General features: G+C 38.0%; 1 protein-coding gene across 1 annotated transcript in view; it reads right to left on the bottom strand.

Annotated features, from left to right (window-relative positions):
- Positions 1–1,719: 1,719 nt before the first annotated feature.
- Positions 1,720–20,152, bottom strand: part of Ppp4r2 (protein phosphatase 4 regulatory subunit 2) — a 39,808-nt gene continuing 21,375 nt past the window's right edge. The window contains exons 3-9 of the mRNA XM_021639495.2: positions 19,982–20,152; positions 10,407–10,500; positions 8,540–8,577; positions 7,285–7,359; positions 6,610–6,753; positions 5,668–5,951; positions 1,720–5,470 (exon numbers count right to left, since the gene is read on the bottom strand). Coding sequence (XP_021495170.1) covers positions 5,157–5,470; positions 5,668–5,951; positions 6,610–6,753; positions 7,285–7,359; positions 8,540–8,577; positions 10,407–10,500; positions 19,982–20,152 — 1,120 coding nt within the window. The 3' untranslated portion in view covers positions 1,720–5,156. The remainder of the gene's footprint in view (positions 5,471–5,667; positions 5,952–6,609; positions 6,754–7,284; positions 7,360–8,539; positions 8,578–10,406; positions 10,501–19,981) is intronic.

Below are 20,152 nucleotides of genomic sequence, written 5' to 3'. Positions count from 1 at the left end.
GTTCTTGCCTCCTTGGCTCCCCTTGGTAAGACAGAAAATCCGAAAGCTAACTAAACCCTTCCCTTCCACAAGTTGCTTTTTGTCAGTTTTATCACAGCCAACAGAGAAGCCAACTAGGACATTACTTTACACTTAAACACAGGTTGCACCTTGAAACATGAAGTTTACCGTCTGGATAACCTTTCCTTCCCTCCCTTCGCCTTTTTTTATTTTTTCCTAATCCTTTTTTTTTTTAATTAATGGCTTTCCCAGTTTTCCAGGGAAAGAGGGAGGGGACTGGCTTTAAGCGTTAAGCTGCTTGAACTGGTCTCAAGTTGGAATTTTATAAAGCCTCTTAGCAGGACACTAAAGCAGTCACGGTTTGTTCATGAGGTGGCTAAAGGGTAGCTAACATGACAGGGGAGACAGATTTTAGGGGCCAGGTCAGATGTTTGACAAAGGGCTACAGGATGGGGGGTCGTCAAATGTGCGTCCATGTTCACTACAGCAAGTCTGGCCAAACCGAGCTGAGTACCTTGTGTTTGCAATAGTGTGGCCGCATCTGTGGACACGGGACAGTGCTGCACAGTGCCTGGGGCGACTAACAGCCGCCACAGCCAGTTTCCGGTTGCTAACAGTCGGCCCTCTTGTTCTGGGACTGCCCAGGCCCAACAGGCGGCAGTTAGCATTCAAACACTAGGCGTGCAGGTTCAAACTTTTTGCTCTGGTGCTGTGCTTCGCGGTTAAGGGCACACGGTGGAGGCAAGAGTGTAACTGGAGGGTGTGGAGACAAGAGCAGTGGGACAGAAATGGACCTGTTTTATTTTTGCTGTTGGCGAGTGTCTACTATTTTCCCCCTTCGAGCGACAAGCTGTCCACATCTGATGTACTCGACACGGCAGATTATGCTGACCTCCTTCATCACCAAAACCCAAATTACCCAATTCCCAACTGCTTCCCTTTTTGTGTATAGATGTTCTGTGTGCATGTCTGTCTGTCCACCACATGCCTGCAGTACCTAAGGAGGCCAATAGATGAAGTCGGATCCCCTGGGAAGGCATCACATGATTGTGGACCACCATGTGGGTACTGAGAACCAAGCCCAGGACTAAATTTATCTAATAAGCAACACTCAAATTTCCACTACTCACTCATTCTGAGTACTGAAAAAATATTTTTTCGGGCTGAACCCAAAGAATATAAACTCTAAAACTAAAGCCTGTTTCACTAGCTTCACCTTAGACAGGAAAGTAGCCATAGGCCTGGTAGTAAGTCATCTCTCAATTCCTATCAGCCCCAATTCTGTGCTAGCTGCATCGTTGAGCAGGTAATTAGTGGAGGCAAGACAAAGGTCAACCAGGAGTGAGAAGAAATCCCAACTCACTCCCACCCTGCAACATTTTGTGTAAGGCCACAAACCAACTGTAAACCATCTCTCCAAAACCTCCCATGCAGGTGCCTCAAGGTATGGTTTCTCAAATGATTCTAAAACACAGACTATTGCATGAAAATTAATGCCAAGTTCTGCCAACAAAGTTCTACACACAGGTCCGAGAATCCCCAACTGTCCATGCAGCTCTGCATCTCCCTGCTGCCACCCTCCCATTTCTTTTGCATACTTAAGTCATGTATTAGGGTTCCTCCCTGTGGAACAGGAAACGCTTGTGGATCCTCAATTGAGGAGCAATGGGGAAGAGGCAGGTGGACCAGAACAGTAAATAAAGTAATTCCACACATGAAGACATTCTTCTATTTTACACTTTATTGCATTATGAAAATAATACATTTATTTGGCAAAGTGATCTAGGCTCCAAATTGTAATAAAAGAAAATTCTGGTGTCCGGATTATTTTTTAAATGTGAAATATATGTATTCTAGCCAATACATACTAGCATCCTTGTTAGGCCAATAACCCCGTCAAGCTAATTTTCATAATTCCATATGAAATTACAAGGTGTTTTTTTGCATCCATTCATCTTACGATTAGCACAAATCTCAAGAACTGACCTTCGCTTTGTCAAAACCAATAGATCTAAGAAACTCCTGCTCAAAAGGCAATCTGAAACACTACCCAGAATGATTTGCTTTGGCTGTTTCCATCTTCTCATTACAGTTTTCACATTCAAACACTGCAGCAGCTTTAGGCTCTGCCCAAGTACCATTAAGTAAGCTAGTACATTACATACATTATTATTTGAAAATTAATTTTACAAATGCATAATACATGCCTATCTACACTGCCAAAATAGAACACTGGGATCTCAATGCTTTAACAGGCCAGACTTTCTGACAGGATTGCTGGGACAGCTTTCCAAAGCCAAAGGGTTATAACTCTGTTGCTCTAACTACACATGGGAAAGGCTGTAATTGTGACAAACATTAAGTAGATTAAATTTATCTAATAACACTCAAAATATATCTTCACTACTCACTTCGGTTCTACAAAACTGAAAAGACATTTTTTCAAAAATGTGTTTTCACTTTTATTTAAAAGGAAAAGGTGGCAAAAAACATGACACAGGTATACTTTTCTCCTCATCAGCATCACCCAATTCTTCCATGTCAGGTAGGGATGGAGAAAGAGTTAAGAATCTATTCAACATCAAAGGGCCAGCTACTTCAGCCACCAAAGTCTTGACTCTCCCTTCAATCTTCCCATGACTCTGCAGGGTCATTAAGAAAATGTACATGGAACTTGCCTTTTCAACATTAACAAATGACTCAGTTTGTGTTAGAACTGATGTGTCCCTTGCATGATGTCTCTTGTAAGTTCATCTAACAATACTTGTGGAAATGGACTTCCAAGGGGCCAATGAGTCTACAGCCAGGTTGAACATGGTTTCACAATGTGAGAAGTATTGCACTGCCCTAGAGAGCCTCCACCAGTATCCTACATGTATCTGTATAAACAGCAACAACTATCTTCTATGATCAACATAGGAATAAATATTAAAACTATTAAACTATAGATTAAAATGCAGACCTCTCATAGAATTGAGTGATGTCATTTTGGTACATTCACCATTATTAATTTTACTTTATTTAATAAAGAAATACATTTCCCCTTGCAAAGATAGTAAGTTGCAAGTGCACAAATAAAACCACAGACCTCCATTCATGATGCTAAATCTTTTAACTTTTAACCAGCAGCAAACTGATTCATCTGCAAATGGTCCATGGCACCATAAATAAAGACTATCAAAGGTCATAGGAGCTTAGAGAACAGGTTTATTGACAACAATCTCATAAATACCCTAAGGAAAACCTCAAATTTTCTAAACGTAAAATGTTTAAAATTTGCTCTCACTGGCAATCCCTCAACTAAATAGAGTAACAGGTCACTACAAATAAAAGTCACACTGGAAATTTGCTTCATTTTAACATTTTTGCCAAAATTTTTTAAAGGTTATGTTTGATTTCTACCCTTCTTGGGCGCAGGAATTCAACATTCAATTTTATCTGACAGATTCATAAATACATCGTCTAGCTGCTGTAAACCTGAAGGTCATCAATCAGTAGTATATTACCTTATGAACAAACGAAGCTGAATATCTTGTTTCTAGCCAGAGTAATGTCTAAGTAGTCAAAATGGAAAACAGGTGGTTTCCCTCCGAATCACCAAAGCTTATGATAAATACAGTGTGAGAAACTGTTTGCATCAGATATTATAGTCCATCTGTGTACTTCAGGTATCTGAAACTAAAAAAGGGTTTCTTCTGTATTTTGATAAAAATGTACTCAAATATTTCATAACATTTTTATTGCTTTATATGAATACTGTATTGAAAGCCCAAGCATTCAGTTACACACGAAATTATACAATTATATACCGCTTCACAAAGGCAGTGAACACATTACAGTCTACAAAATCTACTTTACAGAAATTTAAAAATTCTAAATATCAAAAAGTACAGCTGAAGAAACAAGTATAAATTTGGCAGCCAGTAATTTTGACAGGGAAGTTGCAGCTTGCATGACTTTAAATATGTGAATTTGAAAATATTGAGTTTAGAATAGTAACCATTGTGCTTTGTGTTGATCTGAAAAATATAACACTGGCTGTCGAAGAAGCGTGTTCAAAAATATTAATTCACTTCAAAATGTTATACAAATCATGGTGGTTTCTGTGTACCCCTAAAGCTTTAGTCACTTTAGCTCAGGTACATTACTGAAGCAATCTCTAATTCTTCCGGTACATGATGTTTCCCACCAGTGCCATGTGAATATAGCATAATTTAGAAAGAAAGGTGTAATGTTCACAATGTTCAGAAAAGCAATCAAGCATCATGAGACCTACAGGCTCTTCTGAGATGGTTTCATGTCAGGCTGTAAGCATTCATACTAACCATGAGCTAATGCTTCAACACAACTCCCAAGATAAAGCACATTTTCTCATAAATAATGAAGTCTTTTTTTTTTTCCTCAGGCACCTTAGAAATATAATTTGCACAGATCTCTTGGAATGCGTTTTACCTGGTATTTCAACATAGTTAGATTTCCAGGGTTTCACAGGGGCCAGATTGTATCTCAATTACTCAGAAGAGAAACAAAATGTCTTCTGAAAGAAGTGAACTCAGTCATCACCAATAAAAAAGTATCCACTGTATTCATCTCTTATAGAAACAGAAAAATAGAACATTCCCCCTTAGGATAATCTATATATGTATATATGACTTAAAGTTCCATTGTACAGTCAAACAATAAAAATCTGAAACCACATGAAACCCTATGTAATTCACATGTTAACATGTTTAAACTATTACCAAAAAATATGGAAACCACTAGAGACAAGACAAAAATCTTCCTTGTGTATGTATAAACCAAATGTGATCACCTTCAAAAAGTTTTCAAAATTATAATTATCTTCCAGTTTAAAAACTTTAATTCTAAATTTAAAAAAAAAAATCTATACACAAACCACTGATTTGAGTACACCAGGAAAAACCAAACAGAAACCCAAACAAAACAAGAAAATCAGCAATAAGCGGGACCCAGAGGAGCCGGTGTTCACAGCTCTTCCATGTACAACTCTCTCGGGGTTTATTCTTAAGGTTCTTTATTTTACAGCCTGTTTCTCTTGTAAAACTAAAGGTCCACTTTATTTATTACTTAAAAGTTTTATACAGTGTAAAACCAGAACTGTATGTAAAATACTGCCTCTAAGTGTTTCTAAATAGTTAGTCTTGTTCCATTGGTTCGTCTGTGACGTCTGTGGTGTCATCATTTTCCATGGATGCCTCTGACACACTTTCTCCAGTTTTACTGGAGGGGGACCCTCCTGACTCTTCTGTGTCACGGCAGTCAGAACTACTCACAGCCCCTGTACTTTCACTCCTTTCTGCATGGGACTCTTTCTGAGTTGGAGACCTAGTAGAATCCTCCATCTGATTACTCTCCTCTGAAGTCTCTTCATTCACAGTTAAGGCGTCATCAGATTCTTTTTCTTGATTTTTTTTTTCTGTGATCATTTCTCTTGGTGTCATAAAAGATTCTAGAAATAAGCAAATGCTGTTGTTAAATTCTATTTAAACAAACCCAGTTAAGTTTCATGACTCCTGTTGTCTACGGTTCATACTGCCTCAACCACACACAGGTGGACTAGAGCGCAACCCCAGCATGGTGAGGAGCCCCGGCGTAGTAAGCACATGGGGGTGGGAAGAGTGGGGGAATCTCCCCCCTCCTTCTCACCTTCTTCCTCCTCTTCTTCCTCCTCGTCCTCTTCTGTACAGTGCTGCCTGGTTCGACTGTCTCTGTCCTTCTCCGGAGGGGAAGACGCTACCTCCGTTTCCTCTGCCCTAACTGAAGAGCCTTCACTGGACACTGTGTGACCAGCTGTCTCTCGGACTTCACCTTCTTTGTCAAACCTCAGTCTTTTCACCTCATGCTCCTCAGCTTCTGAAGCATCTTCATCTGGATGTTTATTTTTAACAGGGCTCATTGAGGAAACTTCTGGTTCAGAAGCTGGAGAATCACTGCAAATGGTTTTTGAAGTGTTATTAATAAAATTATTTTCCTCACAATCTACAATACTTAACAAATTGCACTATCATAATTGACAGCAATATCTGTGCTAAGAAAAACACAAGAGAAAAATTCCAAAGCAATCTGAACTGTTTCATGAATACTCCCATCAAGATCCATTGGGCAAGTTCTATGCCCATTCTGGGAAATTCTAGAAAATCCTGTCTGCATTCACCTTAAGCTGTATTGAGGCAGCCCAGAAGCTCCAGATCCGTCAGCCACTTTAAGGACTGTTCAGTCCCTTGGGACAGTAAATAGGTCATCCCACAGAACCCAAGGGAAGTTCCCAGATCCTAAGGGCACCCAAGCCCCAAAGACCTCAAAGGACATGCACAGAGCCTCCCTTCTACTTTGAATCCCTGCTAGATGAGATAATACCTACTGCAAGTAAACACTATGGGCAGAGGGGACAAAGTCTGTACCTAACCAGCACAAATCCAAGTTTTATCCCTCAATTACTTTTGATCTTTTAAGCTTCCACGCCTACAGATGGAGCCCATTAAAATACAGAAGGTCTGTTGTACCTTGTGAATAGTAAACAGTGCTAAGAAGCATTAACAGATATAAACTTTCTATGCATTTCTCTCTCTAAATATAAAACACACAAACCTGTGGGCTTTCTCTTCACTTTGCTGCAGGTCTGACTCTCTGCTATCTGTGCTCTCAGGCAAACCATTTGTTGTCAAGGGGGCTGACAAAGAAAGCTTTGGTCGATTAAGTGGCCTGGGTGTTCCAGGCCCATTTATATTAGACCTATAACGAGATAAATTAACATCATTTTCCACTTTTACAAAAAATATTAAAATACAGAAATTAAAAATAATTTAAATTTTTATATAGCTCAATTACCCCTTCCAAAGTACATATCACAAGTACTTTGCACTAATTCTGGCTTTCGAATCCATGCCTTACCCTAATTAGCAAATGTAACCTGGTATATCTTCCATAATGTAACATGGATCTTGTACCCTCCCAATAAAATGTCCAATATAAAAAAAAAAGTAGGGCTAGAGAGATGGCTCAGTGGTTAAGAGCACTCACTGCTCTTCCAAAGGTCCTAAGTTCAATTCCTAGCACCCATATGGTAGCTCACAACTGTCTGATGCCATTTTCTGATAGGCAGATGTACATGCAGACCAAGTACCCATATACATAAATAAATACATATATACATACATGTATCTTAAAAAAAAAAGTATACTAAACCTGATAAGTCAAATGCTAACAGAAAACAGACACTCTGGATGGTTTAAAACAAACAAACAAACCCTACAATATTCTCACCTGTCAGTATAGTTTGGAGAGCTTCCAGGAAACATAACACCATTCATTCTGTTTAAGCTATTAGAATTGTTTTTCCTATAATAAAAGAAAACATTTCAGACAAACATGGTAGTATATGACTTTAATCCCAACACTAGAAGGCAGAGGCAAGTGGAGCTCTGTGAGTTCCAGGCCAGCCTGGACTACATAAAGTTCCAGGGCAGACAGGGCCACAGAGAAATAAAGAATAAAGGAAGAACAGCAGGAAGGAGGGTTTATAAGCAGCTCACTAATTTTGGTAAGAATCTGGGTGCAGGGCTAGAGAGATGGCTCAGCAGGTAACAGCACAAGCTGATCTTCCAGAGGATCTGGGTTCTGTTCCCAGCACCCACATGGCAACTCACAATCACCCATAACTCCCATTAAGAAGAACTGGTGACCCCTTCTCAACTCCACGGCACGCACAACGTATACTTACATGCATGCAGGCAAAAACACACAGAATAAGCAAAAAGGATCTGGGTCTAGAAGGTCTTTCATAACACAGTTGTCAAATTCATACACATTAGCACACACACACACACCAACTCACACACTTGAGTATGGGCTGAGAAACTATTAATGACACCTGCTTCCAAACCTCTTGGACTGTTCTTCAGATAACTTCACATTCATCAGAAAAGCAAAACATTTAATCCAAAAGGAAATCAATTTGTACCATAATTTTTTTGGTTCTTCTACCAAGCAAGACAGGTAAAGTCAAGAGCTCTAAAAACAAAACTGCTGTTATTGTCTAGGAAACAAATGGCATTAGGCAGCGATCCAGCAGCCTCTCTTTCCCGTGCCCCGGGGCACTTACAGTCTCTGAATGCTAAATGCACAGACCTAAAAGCTAATGGTGACATGACTGAAAAGATGCACGGACCCACCCCAAGTTTTTAATTTGGTATAGAAATCCCGACAACTAGCAATACTTGTCCATCATGGAGAATACCACGAAGTACTTTATTTCAAACTAACTGTCAATGCTGGAAAAGCATCTAAGAGGCCAAAACTGCAGTAATTCATCAGTCTCCTTGGTTCAAATCTCTCTACTGGAAACAGTTGAGCAGTATTTCAACCCTCTACCCTGAAGGACCAGGTGGTGGTAAATTTCACACTGAATAGATATTATAATGTTTAGTTACATATAAAACAAATGCAGGCTATTTGAACATATTAAAATAATTAGAATATAGTACTTTTTATCAAAAGCAGAAAAAATCTATATACTTACTCTGAAGAAGGACAAACACAGCTAACAACCATGACATTCTGAAACAACAAAAATGGTGACTCAATGAGTGAAAAAAAAAAAAACCAACACTGTAACAAAAGTTTAAGCATTTGTTTGAAATTCTCAGAATCACCCTCATGGGTAGGGTAAGCCTCCGTTTATTCCAATGAAAGCAAAATGAAAACCAGTAAAACAAAAACTAAGAGCAACAAGACTTCCAGAGGGTCTGACTGCAACGCTCACTGGCTTGCTATATCACATTCTTATTTATCTTGTATGCATGTGTGTCTGGTCTCAGGATCAGGTCTGATCTCCACTCCCACCCTCCCACCAATTCCACCCTACCCTTTTTAAAGCCTGGCTGGCCTGGAATTCATTATGTAGACCAGGCTGGCCAAGAACTCAGAGACAGGCTTGTCTCTGACTCCAAGTGCAGGGATTAAAGGCTTGTACCACCACACCAGGATAAAATATTTTCTTTTCTTATAGGAAGAACAATTCTAATAATTTAAATCAGATAAATGGCATTATGACTACTGGAAACTCACCATACTGCATGTGAGAATGTTGTTTCACTTTTAAATACCTCTTACTGATTTCTTTTTAAATCCGTATTTTGGGACCCAACATGCACTGTATATAACAGTACTGTCCATTTTATTTTCCATTTTCCTGTGCATGCATTCATTCAATGAGACAGGATCTCTCAATTAAACCCAGTGCTCAATAGGCAATTTGTTCTGTGATCCCATCTCTACCTTTCAAAGCTGAAATTAATTACAAGCAGGCCACCATAAACACCATTTTATGTTGGTTCTAGGGATCCAAACTCTGGTCCTCACAGATGTATGGCATCTACTCAGCAAGGTGATGGTTTGTGTGAGCCAAATCCCTGGTCTCTCTTCTAAAACTATTTTGAAATTCAAATATTAAGTCCAAGTGTAATGAATTTTCTTATCTATAAAACAATATTCAGCCAAAGGAGAGACCAAATGCCCTCCTTTAGAGATTGTGTCAGAAGAGTACCTTTAAGGTCCCTTCTCAAAGGCCTATCATCCAAAGTTCAGAGAAAATTTTGTTTAAATCCCTGGCTCAGATTGTAAAACACTGAAGCACTGGTTTGGCAAATGTTGGCAGTGATACTCTGCCCATTGAAGAAAAAAAGAAAAGCACAAAACAAAAAACACAATCACTCAGGATCCTTACGCTGAAGTGATGAACCCTCATTAACAGACAACATGAAGGCTCAACAGAACACACGAATCTGGTGAGCCTTAAGAACTACTGAAAAACCCCAAGTTAATGGTCTTAGACTCCTGTTCCCAGAGTAAAAGGAAAGACTGATTTTGAAACAAAAAAAGAATGTTTTAGGATCAACCAACATATGAGATATGGTACAACTTTGGGTATTAAGGTACTTCCTTTCTCCAGAATACTCTTTCCTTCCTCATGAGTACCCTTCCTCCCATAATCTGGATCTTTCTATTCAACATGTATCATTTAATGCTTTACACTCTAATTTCCAAAGTTGTGTGCCTCTGAATTTTAGAATTCTACAGCAATATTTACAATGTACTGCTAACACTCATGTCTTTATGAAGGGCTTTGGTTTGGTTTTGTTTTTTAATGTTTAATGAAGAAAACATTTATAAACAAAACAAGCCATTTCCTCGAATTTAAAATTAATGATTGCCTAGGACCTCTTGGGTCATTCTTCTGCCCCAGCTTATAAATTTCTTTCTGTGAAACACTGAATGTAATTTAGAAAACAACACAATTCAGTCAACAGTCTATGTAACAACTCTTGCCAGTGCTCTTTTCTGGGACCTTTCAGGTTTCACTTTAATTCTTGTGACAGAATACATACCTTTTCTACTCCTCTGAGAAATTTGTCTGTTCCTGTATAATTTCTTCTTGGATCTGTTAGCAATTCACATAGTCGTTGAATAGTAAAAGGGATACTGCAAAATAATAATTTTACGGTGTAAGGCCATTAGTGGGGCAAGTAGGAGCTTCACAGTAAAAGCTCTGCCAAGTCACACATGTGTTAAATGGAATCAGTCAGCAAAAGGAGGACATGGAAAACAGAATGCTTCAAAACTCATTCCGGAAAAAAACTTAGCACAATATTCTACATTCTGACCACTCAATTTGAACTTTGTAAGAGAGATAAGACAAACATAACTGTCAGTTTATTTGCAAACAAAGTTTTCTCAAGCATTCTTTTGCACCCAAACATTTTACTCAATGTCATAAATTATTTTATTACTGGATATAGTTCGGCAAAGTAGTCAGCACAAAAAGTATTTTAAATATGACTCTGCTCCATTACTATAATTTTTAATATAATCTATACATTTAATCAAACTTTACGATTTTGTTAAAAACTTTGGTTAACTATACCAAACACTTTTACAAGAATGCAGTTTCCCCTTAATTACAGCAAATCTAAAAGACTGAAAGTCTTGAAACAAGACTTGGCACAATCATCATTTTACAAAGAGCTTGGAGGAAATGAGAAATATGGCTCATCAGTTAAGAGCACTAGCTGTTCTTCTAGAGGAACAGGTCTGATTCCCAGGACCCACACCGCAGCTCACACGTTTCTGTAACTCAAGTCCCTGGGGATTCAACAGCATTGTCTCTGTGGGAAGCAGGCCACACCAGGTACTCAGACATACATACACTCAGCCAAAACAACCATACATATGAAAATAAACAATTTTTAGGGTCTTTGAAGTCATTTATATAATTTACAGTGCAGCTGAATTATAATAAATTCCAACAATCTTTAACATTGTACTAGTGCTGAGCCTTCAACTACTGGAAAATATCCATGAGATGTGTTACTAGAACTCTTAAATTTTTTAGCAATTTTGCTTATAGGGACCAACATAGACATAATTCTTTGTAGTATCATTAATTCCCAAATAAAACTTTATAAAAAAGAAAATAAATCTATTTCGATTGCTTAGGTTGCTTTTATAACCCCAATAATTTTAGTACTTTTAGCAGTTTTACACATCTTGTCTCCCTTTCGCTGTAATGTACTTTACTCAACATTATTTCTATAAAACTACGAAAAAGCCAAACTACTCAATCAGGGAACGTCTGTATGTCCTGATATGTATATAAAATTAACTTTAGTTCCTAAAAATAAACAACTTTTTAAAAAAGGTTTTGAGATCACAAAATTATCAACAATCATCAGAATCACAGCTAAGTGTAATGTGAGTACTAAATGACAAATGCTGAAAAAAAATGTACAAAACGCATCTTTGGATTTCAGTGTTTTCCATTAAGTCTACTTATGCTGCTTATGCAGAGAACTGCAAAGCCTCAAATTCACAAACAATATTCACAGTGCCTTCATTTTCACACAACAGTCTACCCTATAAATGTAACTAGTATGTGATAATGCCACAACTTGAACCCAGTTTCTCTAACTTCAAAACCCATACATTTGGCTGTACCACAGACATTTGATAGAAATCATAGTGGTTTCATGGTTTTGTTTTTTAATTTAAGAAGTATAAGAGACTCTCCAAACAATATAAGCCATTACCCTTGGTTGCCTAACAGAATGTGAATTTAAGACACTATTGATGAAGATATCATGCACACTCCAGACACAGGACTTGGAAGAATAAACAAAACTAACCTGGTAGCCTCCTTCCTGAAGACCAGCTCTAAAGTATCCAAAGGTGCTATGCCAACTGCCAAGGGAGAGGAGCAGTCACTAGTCCTCCCTAGCCATATATCCTACAAACAAGACCAGACCAGCAAGATATCTCCAATGGCTGAATAATGGCACTTTTACCTTGGGGCTAACCAACAGCAACTAACTGGACTTTAGGCTGGCTAAATAGGAGGGAATTCATGCTTGTTACTGTAAACCTAGTCAACTACCCACGGTCATGGTCAAGGTCATGGATCCTTGAGACCCTTCTATTACCTAAACCATCATTTCTAACTGCATCTATTTATCTTTATACCTACACAGAAGTGTATGCAGCTCTCACCCTTCTCAAAGAAGCTTTTTTTTAACAGCAGGTAGAAACCACAAATGTTCAAAATACAAAATCTACAACTGATACATCTACAATGCAACCCTTATATCTAAGGTTCAGGAACATTGCAGAAGGGGGGGGGGAATTGCATGAGCCAGAGAATCTCAAGATGCCTGCTGCTGAACAGTGTCTTATCGACATTAACAGGGAGGCTGCAGCATTAAGTTTCGAAAGAATTGTTCAAACAAGACCTGCATAATGACAACAGTTAATGTGCCAACATGGATGAAGGAAATCACACAAGGCCCTTCCCCAAGACAAAAAGCCACAGGCAAATTACATAGAGAGGAGGATCAGAGCACTTACGGCTCTTTACAGAGAATCTGAGTTTTGACCTAAAGGTCCTCCTGCATGTATGTGGTACACAAACCTACATTCAGGGACACAAACCTACATGCGGGTGGACACACACAGTAAATAAAAATAAGTCTTAGCCAGGAATGAAACACCTGAAAAGTTTTAAGTAATTAGTTAGTTCTAAACAAATACATATGGAACACTAAAATCAACTCAGTATGTTATATATTCAAAATTTAAAAAATCGTAAGTTTTAGAATGCAGGAGGTAGGAATTATGTAAATGCAGCACTCATGTATATGAAATTCTAAAAAAATAAAAAGAGTCCAAAGTGCCATTCATTCACTTTTTTGTTGTTGTTTTTTGTTTTTTTGTAGACATGGTTTCTCTGTGTATCCATAGGTGTCCTGGACTCACTTTGTAGAGCCAAGCCAGCCTTGAACTCAGAGATCCTGCCAGCCTCTATCTAGGATTAAAGATGTGTGCCACTACAGCTGGCTCTATTTCTTCACTTTTATGTGTAGCATGTAGTTTTAGAATGTCTTTCTTTTCTACTCAGTCTGATACACTATTAATGAAATCTAACTTAAATATCTATCATCAAAAACTGAACAAAACTTAAGTGTGGTAGGGCATAACTTTAAAAGCTTGCAAGAGGAAGGCAGATGGATCTGTGAGCTCCAGACTAGCAGAGGTACATAGACAATGTTAAGTTGCTGCTATGTCCTTGCAAGGTTCCCAGAACCCTGACTGGAAGAAGTGAGGAAATAAAGAAAGGACAGACATAAAGACACACCAACACAGAAAAGCCAGGATCAGGCGGTCTGTTCTCTTGGGCAGATAAACTGTAGCACTCAAGAAGCTCAGCATGCTAATTATTTACAGGGGAACAAGGAGGTTGTTTAACCTCAGTAAGAACAGACTCTGTAGGAAAGCTATCCCCAGGCCATAAACATTCAGGGGCTACCATGGATAACATTTTACGAGAGGAAGGCTTTACCACTACCATGGGCCCTTGTCATGTCAAACATTCATTCAAAATCTCAGTTCCTCCATATATGGTACTATATTAAATAAAAGCTGAAGAAGCTCCAAGTTTTATTATCTCATACAATTCAGAAACACAAGTCTAATAGCAGTATCTTTACTTGAAGCAGTATGTTCTTTCATAACAAGGCTTAGCAGTTAAATGACGAGTCCTTTTCAATATTGGCAAAAAAGTCCCAAGGTTGCTGCAAGTACATTAATGTTTGTATCAGTCCACATCCCAAAAATCAATCCGCAGCAGTCAAAGCCTTTAACTAAGTTAATCATGTCTGAGTACCTATAGTTTTATAAACTGTTTCTTTATACTTCCACCAAATATGTATCAAAAAATTAACTAGCTATGAATAAATCCCACTTTCCAATTTTAAGAATTTTATTTGATTATCATACCAAACCCTATCATCACAAGGCAATGTGAGGGAAAAGGGTGAGAAGGAAGAAGTACCAAAGTGTAGCGAATTATTCTAAACTAATACTATGAAAAGGGGATAGAAGAAAATAAGCACATTTTAATGAATAGATTCATCTCTAGAGACTAGAGATGGACTAGAGATGGCTCCACAGTTAAGAGCACTTACTGTCCTGTAAAGGACCTGGGTTTTGTCCAGCACACAACCATCTGCAACTGCAATTCCAGGATATCAGATGCTTTTCAAATCCTCACAAGCGCCAGGTGAACAAATATACATATATGCAGACTAAACATGACATATAATCTCCAAAAATATTAACAGATTTATCTAGTTAACAAATGCTGACCCAAGTAACTAACAACAACAAACATTTTCTCAACCAGTAAAGGAACAGAAAACATAGAAGAGTGAAGAACAAAGTAACAAAAAGAGGGACCCATTCTTTCAGCCACATGAAAACCAGAGCTAATGGTAAAGCAAACAGCAAACCTGTTTAAAACTGTTGCAATCACAAAAGATTAAAAGTGTACAAAAGTGCAAACTGGTGCCTCAACTGTAGACAGAAGAGCTGCACATGTGTAGCACACACATACATAAAACTATCACTCAAGTTTTCAGTACACAGAAAACCTACCAGTCTAGATCTATACCCTTCTAAGTCTTGCTTAAGTCAGTTATGCCTGGAAGCTAAAAGTTCAAATAATTTTAAAAAAGAAAAACTGAGCGGACAACTTGAAGTTCAAAGAGGAAAAATACTGCACCCTCAAAATGTACTAAAATAAGGATAAACCAGAGAGAAAGTGGAAAGGGGGTATGAGAGAAAATATGGAAAGGGACAAACACTAAGTACTATTTGAGAGGTTCTATGAAAACCCACAAATAGAAGCTTCGTAAAATATATATGTATATATAAGAAATCTAAATGGAATCACCAAATAATGGGAGAGACAAGCCCTCATTAGACATCTCTCATCACCAATGAAGCCTCCATTTCTAAGGATAGGTTACATCTAATCAAGTTGTTGGCAAAAGGGGCCCCACAGACATACCCCAAGAACCCAGCCTATTGGTTGATCTCCACAAAATAATAAGACCCTACTGATGAAGACAATATCAACATAACTCAATGAATACAAAGAAGTCGAGCTGGTACTACTTGAGACCTTCACCCCTATGAAATAGTGTTCATGATACTGGAGAGTACTCTGTATCCTACCAAAAAAGAAGAAAAGTAAAAACCAACCCTGCTACAAACCCTCCGATTTACAATGGTGACCTACTCGCAAGATATGCAGTGTGCATAGCAGCACAGAGCTTGTGGGAGGAACCAATCAATACCTGATTGGATTTAAGGCCCACACCATGAGACGGAACCCATACTTGAGATGGGTTTGGGTGGCCGAAACCTCAGACTATCTTAGATAGTAATTTTATTGCTATGTTCCTTTATCAGGAGAAAACCAAATACTACTCTTCTGCTAAAGGAACATAGCAATGTAATTACTCCCAATGATATTCTACTATACCTACAGATCAGTCAGTGCCAAGCTTAGTCATCATTCAAGACCATTCCTCCTGCAACGAATGGGAACAAATGCAGAGCCTAAAGCCAGACAATGTGCAGAGAGTGACTTTGGAACACCCAGCCTTAAATGGGATGTCTCTATCAAATCCCTCACTTCAGGGCTCAGAGAACTCTGTAGAAGAGGAGGTAGAAAGCGTGTAGGAGCTGGAGAGAATGGAAGACAACACAGAAAGGTTTTCTAAACCTAGCATATGAACTTACAGAGACTGTGGCAGCATGCACAGGGCCTGCACCAGATAGGGTCCTGAAGCTGAGGAGACGTGGACATACACTCTGGTCCTTAACCAAAAGCTATCTCCAATCAACAACCACTTACAAACAAAAAACTAGTTTATTCCGGGGAGTCTCATCAGGGAAAATCAAGGGCAGGGCCCCACGCCCAGTAGAAGGTAAACACAATGGCATCTTTGCAAGTTGTATCATAATTTTGTATCTAGGCATTTTTTACAGGCCCTTTGCATATATACTATGGTTTCTGGTTTTGTGTTTTCATAAGATTAATGTGTGTGAATATATGTGTTTCTTGTGCTTTTTCTTTTTCTTAGTTTGTTTTGTCCTGTTCTTATTTTTATCTTCTTTTACTTTTTTTTTTTTTTAATTCCTTAGATATCTGCTTCTTTTTTTTTTCAGGGGAAACCAAAGGAAAAAGGGTATGGATAGGCATGGAAAGCCATAATCAGAAATACTGTATGGAAAAACAAACAAAAAACCCCTATTTTCAACAAAGAAAAAATTTAAAATAGGAAATGAGTGAATAACTTGCAACTCAAAGAGCAAAAAATTGCATACTCAAAATGTACTAAAATAATTCAGATGGTGATATGTGTTAAGATACTATGAGCCATTTAATTTACAACATTTAAAAACTAAAAGCACAGCAACACAATAAAACAAACAGAACAAGACTAGAGAGATGGCTCAGCAGTTAAGAGCACTGGCTGCTCTTGTTGAGGACCCACATGGCAGCTCACAAACACCTCTAACTCCAGTCCTAGGACATCTGACGCCTTATTCTGGCTTCCAAGGGCACCATGCATGCACATGGTACACAGACATACATGCAAACAAAATACACATACCAAGAACTAGCAAAAATGTAAGAAAACAAAGAGCAAATAATGAAAAGGGTTGACACTTGAAAAAAATAATCCCATTTTATTTTCCAAAATTCCAACCTGGCACCTCAAAAGTAGACACTAAAAACACACACAAAACCATACACAGAAATGCACAAAACTACACTAATTTTAGTTACTACACAAAGGCATAAGTGAACATTTAATGATAGGGGTAGGAGGTAGCTCAGTGGTAAAATGCCGGCCTAGGGCTAGATTTTTGCGCGCGCGCACACGCACACACACACACACACACACACACACACACTATACCACATCACACCATACCACACCCAGAGAACACAACCACAAAGAATAAGGTAACAACTTGTTTAGGTGTGATATGCTCTTGCTTTGAGCAACAAATCAGCAAGATGGTCTGTTCAATATGCACTACAAACAAGCATGGTTCACAAGTATTGCTCCTCTCACTTTACTTCCAGGAAAAACAAACAAACAAACAAAGGCCCACTTAATTCCATAGAGAGAAAAGCATATTATGAGTTGTTCACATATTTAAAAAAAAAAAAAAAACATAACCACAGAAGAAAACTTTTTCTTTTCTTTTTGGAAAAAAAAAAAAGTATTTTCTTGTGTCTGTGTGCATGCTTGTGTGTGCTGCACTCACGGGCAGCACATGTTGGTAAAAGCCAGAAGAAGGCATCCAGTCCTCTGGAGCTGCAGTTGCAGGTAATTATTAAAGAGCCTGACATAGTGCTGGACACCCAACTGTGGCCGCCTGGAACAGCAGTACACACTTGGCGGCTGAGCCATGTCTGAACCCCTCTCCTTTGTGTTTTTAAAGACAGAACTCACTATGTAGCACAGGCTGGTCAGTATGCAGTCTTAAATCATCCTGCCTCAGACTCCTGAATGCTGGAATGACAAGTGTGATAAGCCATCACAACAAAACTGGCTATACATGTACTTACTGATTACTAAGGTATCAACTTTTGTAAAATAAAAATACAACTAGCATAAAACACAATTCCAATACATTCTTTTCTATATAGATTTCTGATATTTGAGGATCTTTTTAAAAAGATTAAAAATATAATACTTTTACCAAGACAATCTATTAAAGAAATATAAGTATACTAGAAAGATGAGCCTCAACTGATGAGTAACTCTGAGGAGATGGCCCAGAGGGTAGTGTTTGCTGTGTCCCAGCCCACGGACCTGATTTGGATACCCAGCATACTTTTATAAAATCTGTGTTGTAGCACACATCTATATCCCAAATGCTGGCAGGCAGAGATAAGTGGATCCCTGAGGCTTGGTTACTGACTAGCCAGTCTAGCCAATCAGTGAATCCAGGGCCAGTGAGCAATGGGAGACAACATTCTGAGAGAACCTGTGGTGGCCAAAGGAACGTACACAGATGAACATACACACAGGCACACATCACAAACAAAATATTAAAAAGAAAATTCATAATATACTACTAACTAAACTTAGATTCTGCCTAATTAGAGTAAAATTCCAAACAGCCGTTCTCAAAACTGGAATTAAAATACTTATGGCTCAAAAATGAAGAATACCTTAAGAGCAATTATATTTAAGTGTGCTTAGGTATTTAATGACTGTTCAAATCATCTGAAGTAGATGAATGAATACATGTTAACAGGTTAAGAAATCATAAATATTTTAGCTTCATCTAATAACCCACTTATCTGTTGTTAAGAATATTTGTCCTTACTAATTTACAAATTAGCTCAATATTCACAATGCAGTGGTATAATTCATTTTAACTTCCATATATTAGGAATGTACTCTGTGTGAGTCTGGCATATACACACTAAATACAAATATTCTACAAAGTAAGTTTGTTTATTCTACATACATCCAGTTCAAGAATGAATCTTATGCAACATATAACACGTGGCTTCTTCCTGGTACATGCTTTTTAAAAGTTCCAATTAAATTCATAATGAACAGGCATATAGTTAAATAACTGTCACAGGTACACAGTCAAGGTAAGTCTCCTTCCATTCCAAAGCCCCTGGGAAAACTAATCTGATGAAACTAAACACCAAGCTATGGTACCTCCTGAAAAAGCAATTTTAGCAATAGACCCATTGTCAGAGCATAAACTTCTGATATTGTAGGTGAAATCCTATCCTTGAAATGGGAATGAATAAGCAGCTGAAAATGGTGGTACACGTCTTTAATCCCAACAAAGGTCAAAGAGGCAAGTGGATCTCTGTGAATTCAAGGCCAGCAAGGGGCACACAATAAGACCCTGTCACTGAAAGAATCAGGTTGCTTGTGGTATGAGAACATAAAATTAAAAATTCTTCACAAAAAACCTACCAATAAATAGGAACTTTATTAATATAAACCCAATTTACTGTATTTCATACTGTTGTCACATGCTTAAATCACTAGTGGCAAAAGTAAAATAGTCAATAATTCAACTTCACAAATGCATCTCCCCTTCGGTAAATATCAAGTCCTAAACTGGCACATGAAGACGAACGTGAAGCACAGCAACATGTTTACAGCATCACACTTGGTATTCCCTTTAGTGTTCCCGATGTTTTCAACGTCTTACAAAAGACTAAATGTTTAGTTATTGGGAGAAAGGGACGCATAAACTCTAAACTAAATAAACTAACCTCTTCAAATAAATACTTTCTTCAATATAAATACTTCATCAATTATCAAGATACTACCAAATAAACAAAAGAAGAAATATTATTTTTTGATAAAGGAATGTTGCTGCTATCATGCAATACCCTGAAACTCATAAAAGTGATTCAAGTTGTTTTTCAATAAACATTGTAAACATTTATGAGCAAAAACTTGGCAAGCACTAGAGACAATAGTCAATTTTCAATCAGATAGAGTAAGACTTAAGAAAAAAACAATCTTTATTGTTAAAATTAAACCTTAGATTATGATTATGTGCATACCCATTAAATCCAGTGACAATTTTCAGTATTCTTTCCTTCATTTCATCAAAGGGAATATATTCAACATTAGGATTGGGAGGACCTCTTGGCTCAGGAGCTGAAGTTCTGAAATCATCCATCACTTTCTCCAGTTTGAAAATAAAATAGCCTTTGAACTGGGACCACTGGATC

The sequence above is a fragment of the Meriones unguiculatus genome, chromosome 5 (genome assembly GCF_030254825.1).
Source record: "Meriones unguiculatus strain TT.TT164.6M chromosome 5, Bangor_MerUng_6.1, whole genome shotgun sequence".
Lineage (NCBI taxonomy): Eukaryota > Metazoa > Chordata > Mammalia > Rodentia > Muridae > Meriones > Meriones unguiculatus.
The sequence above is the reverse complement of the archived record's forward strand: the minus strand, read 5'-3'. Positions and strand labels throughout refer to the sequence as shown.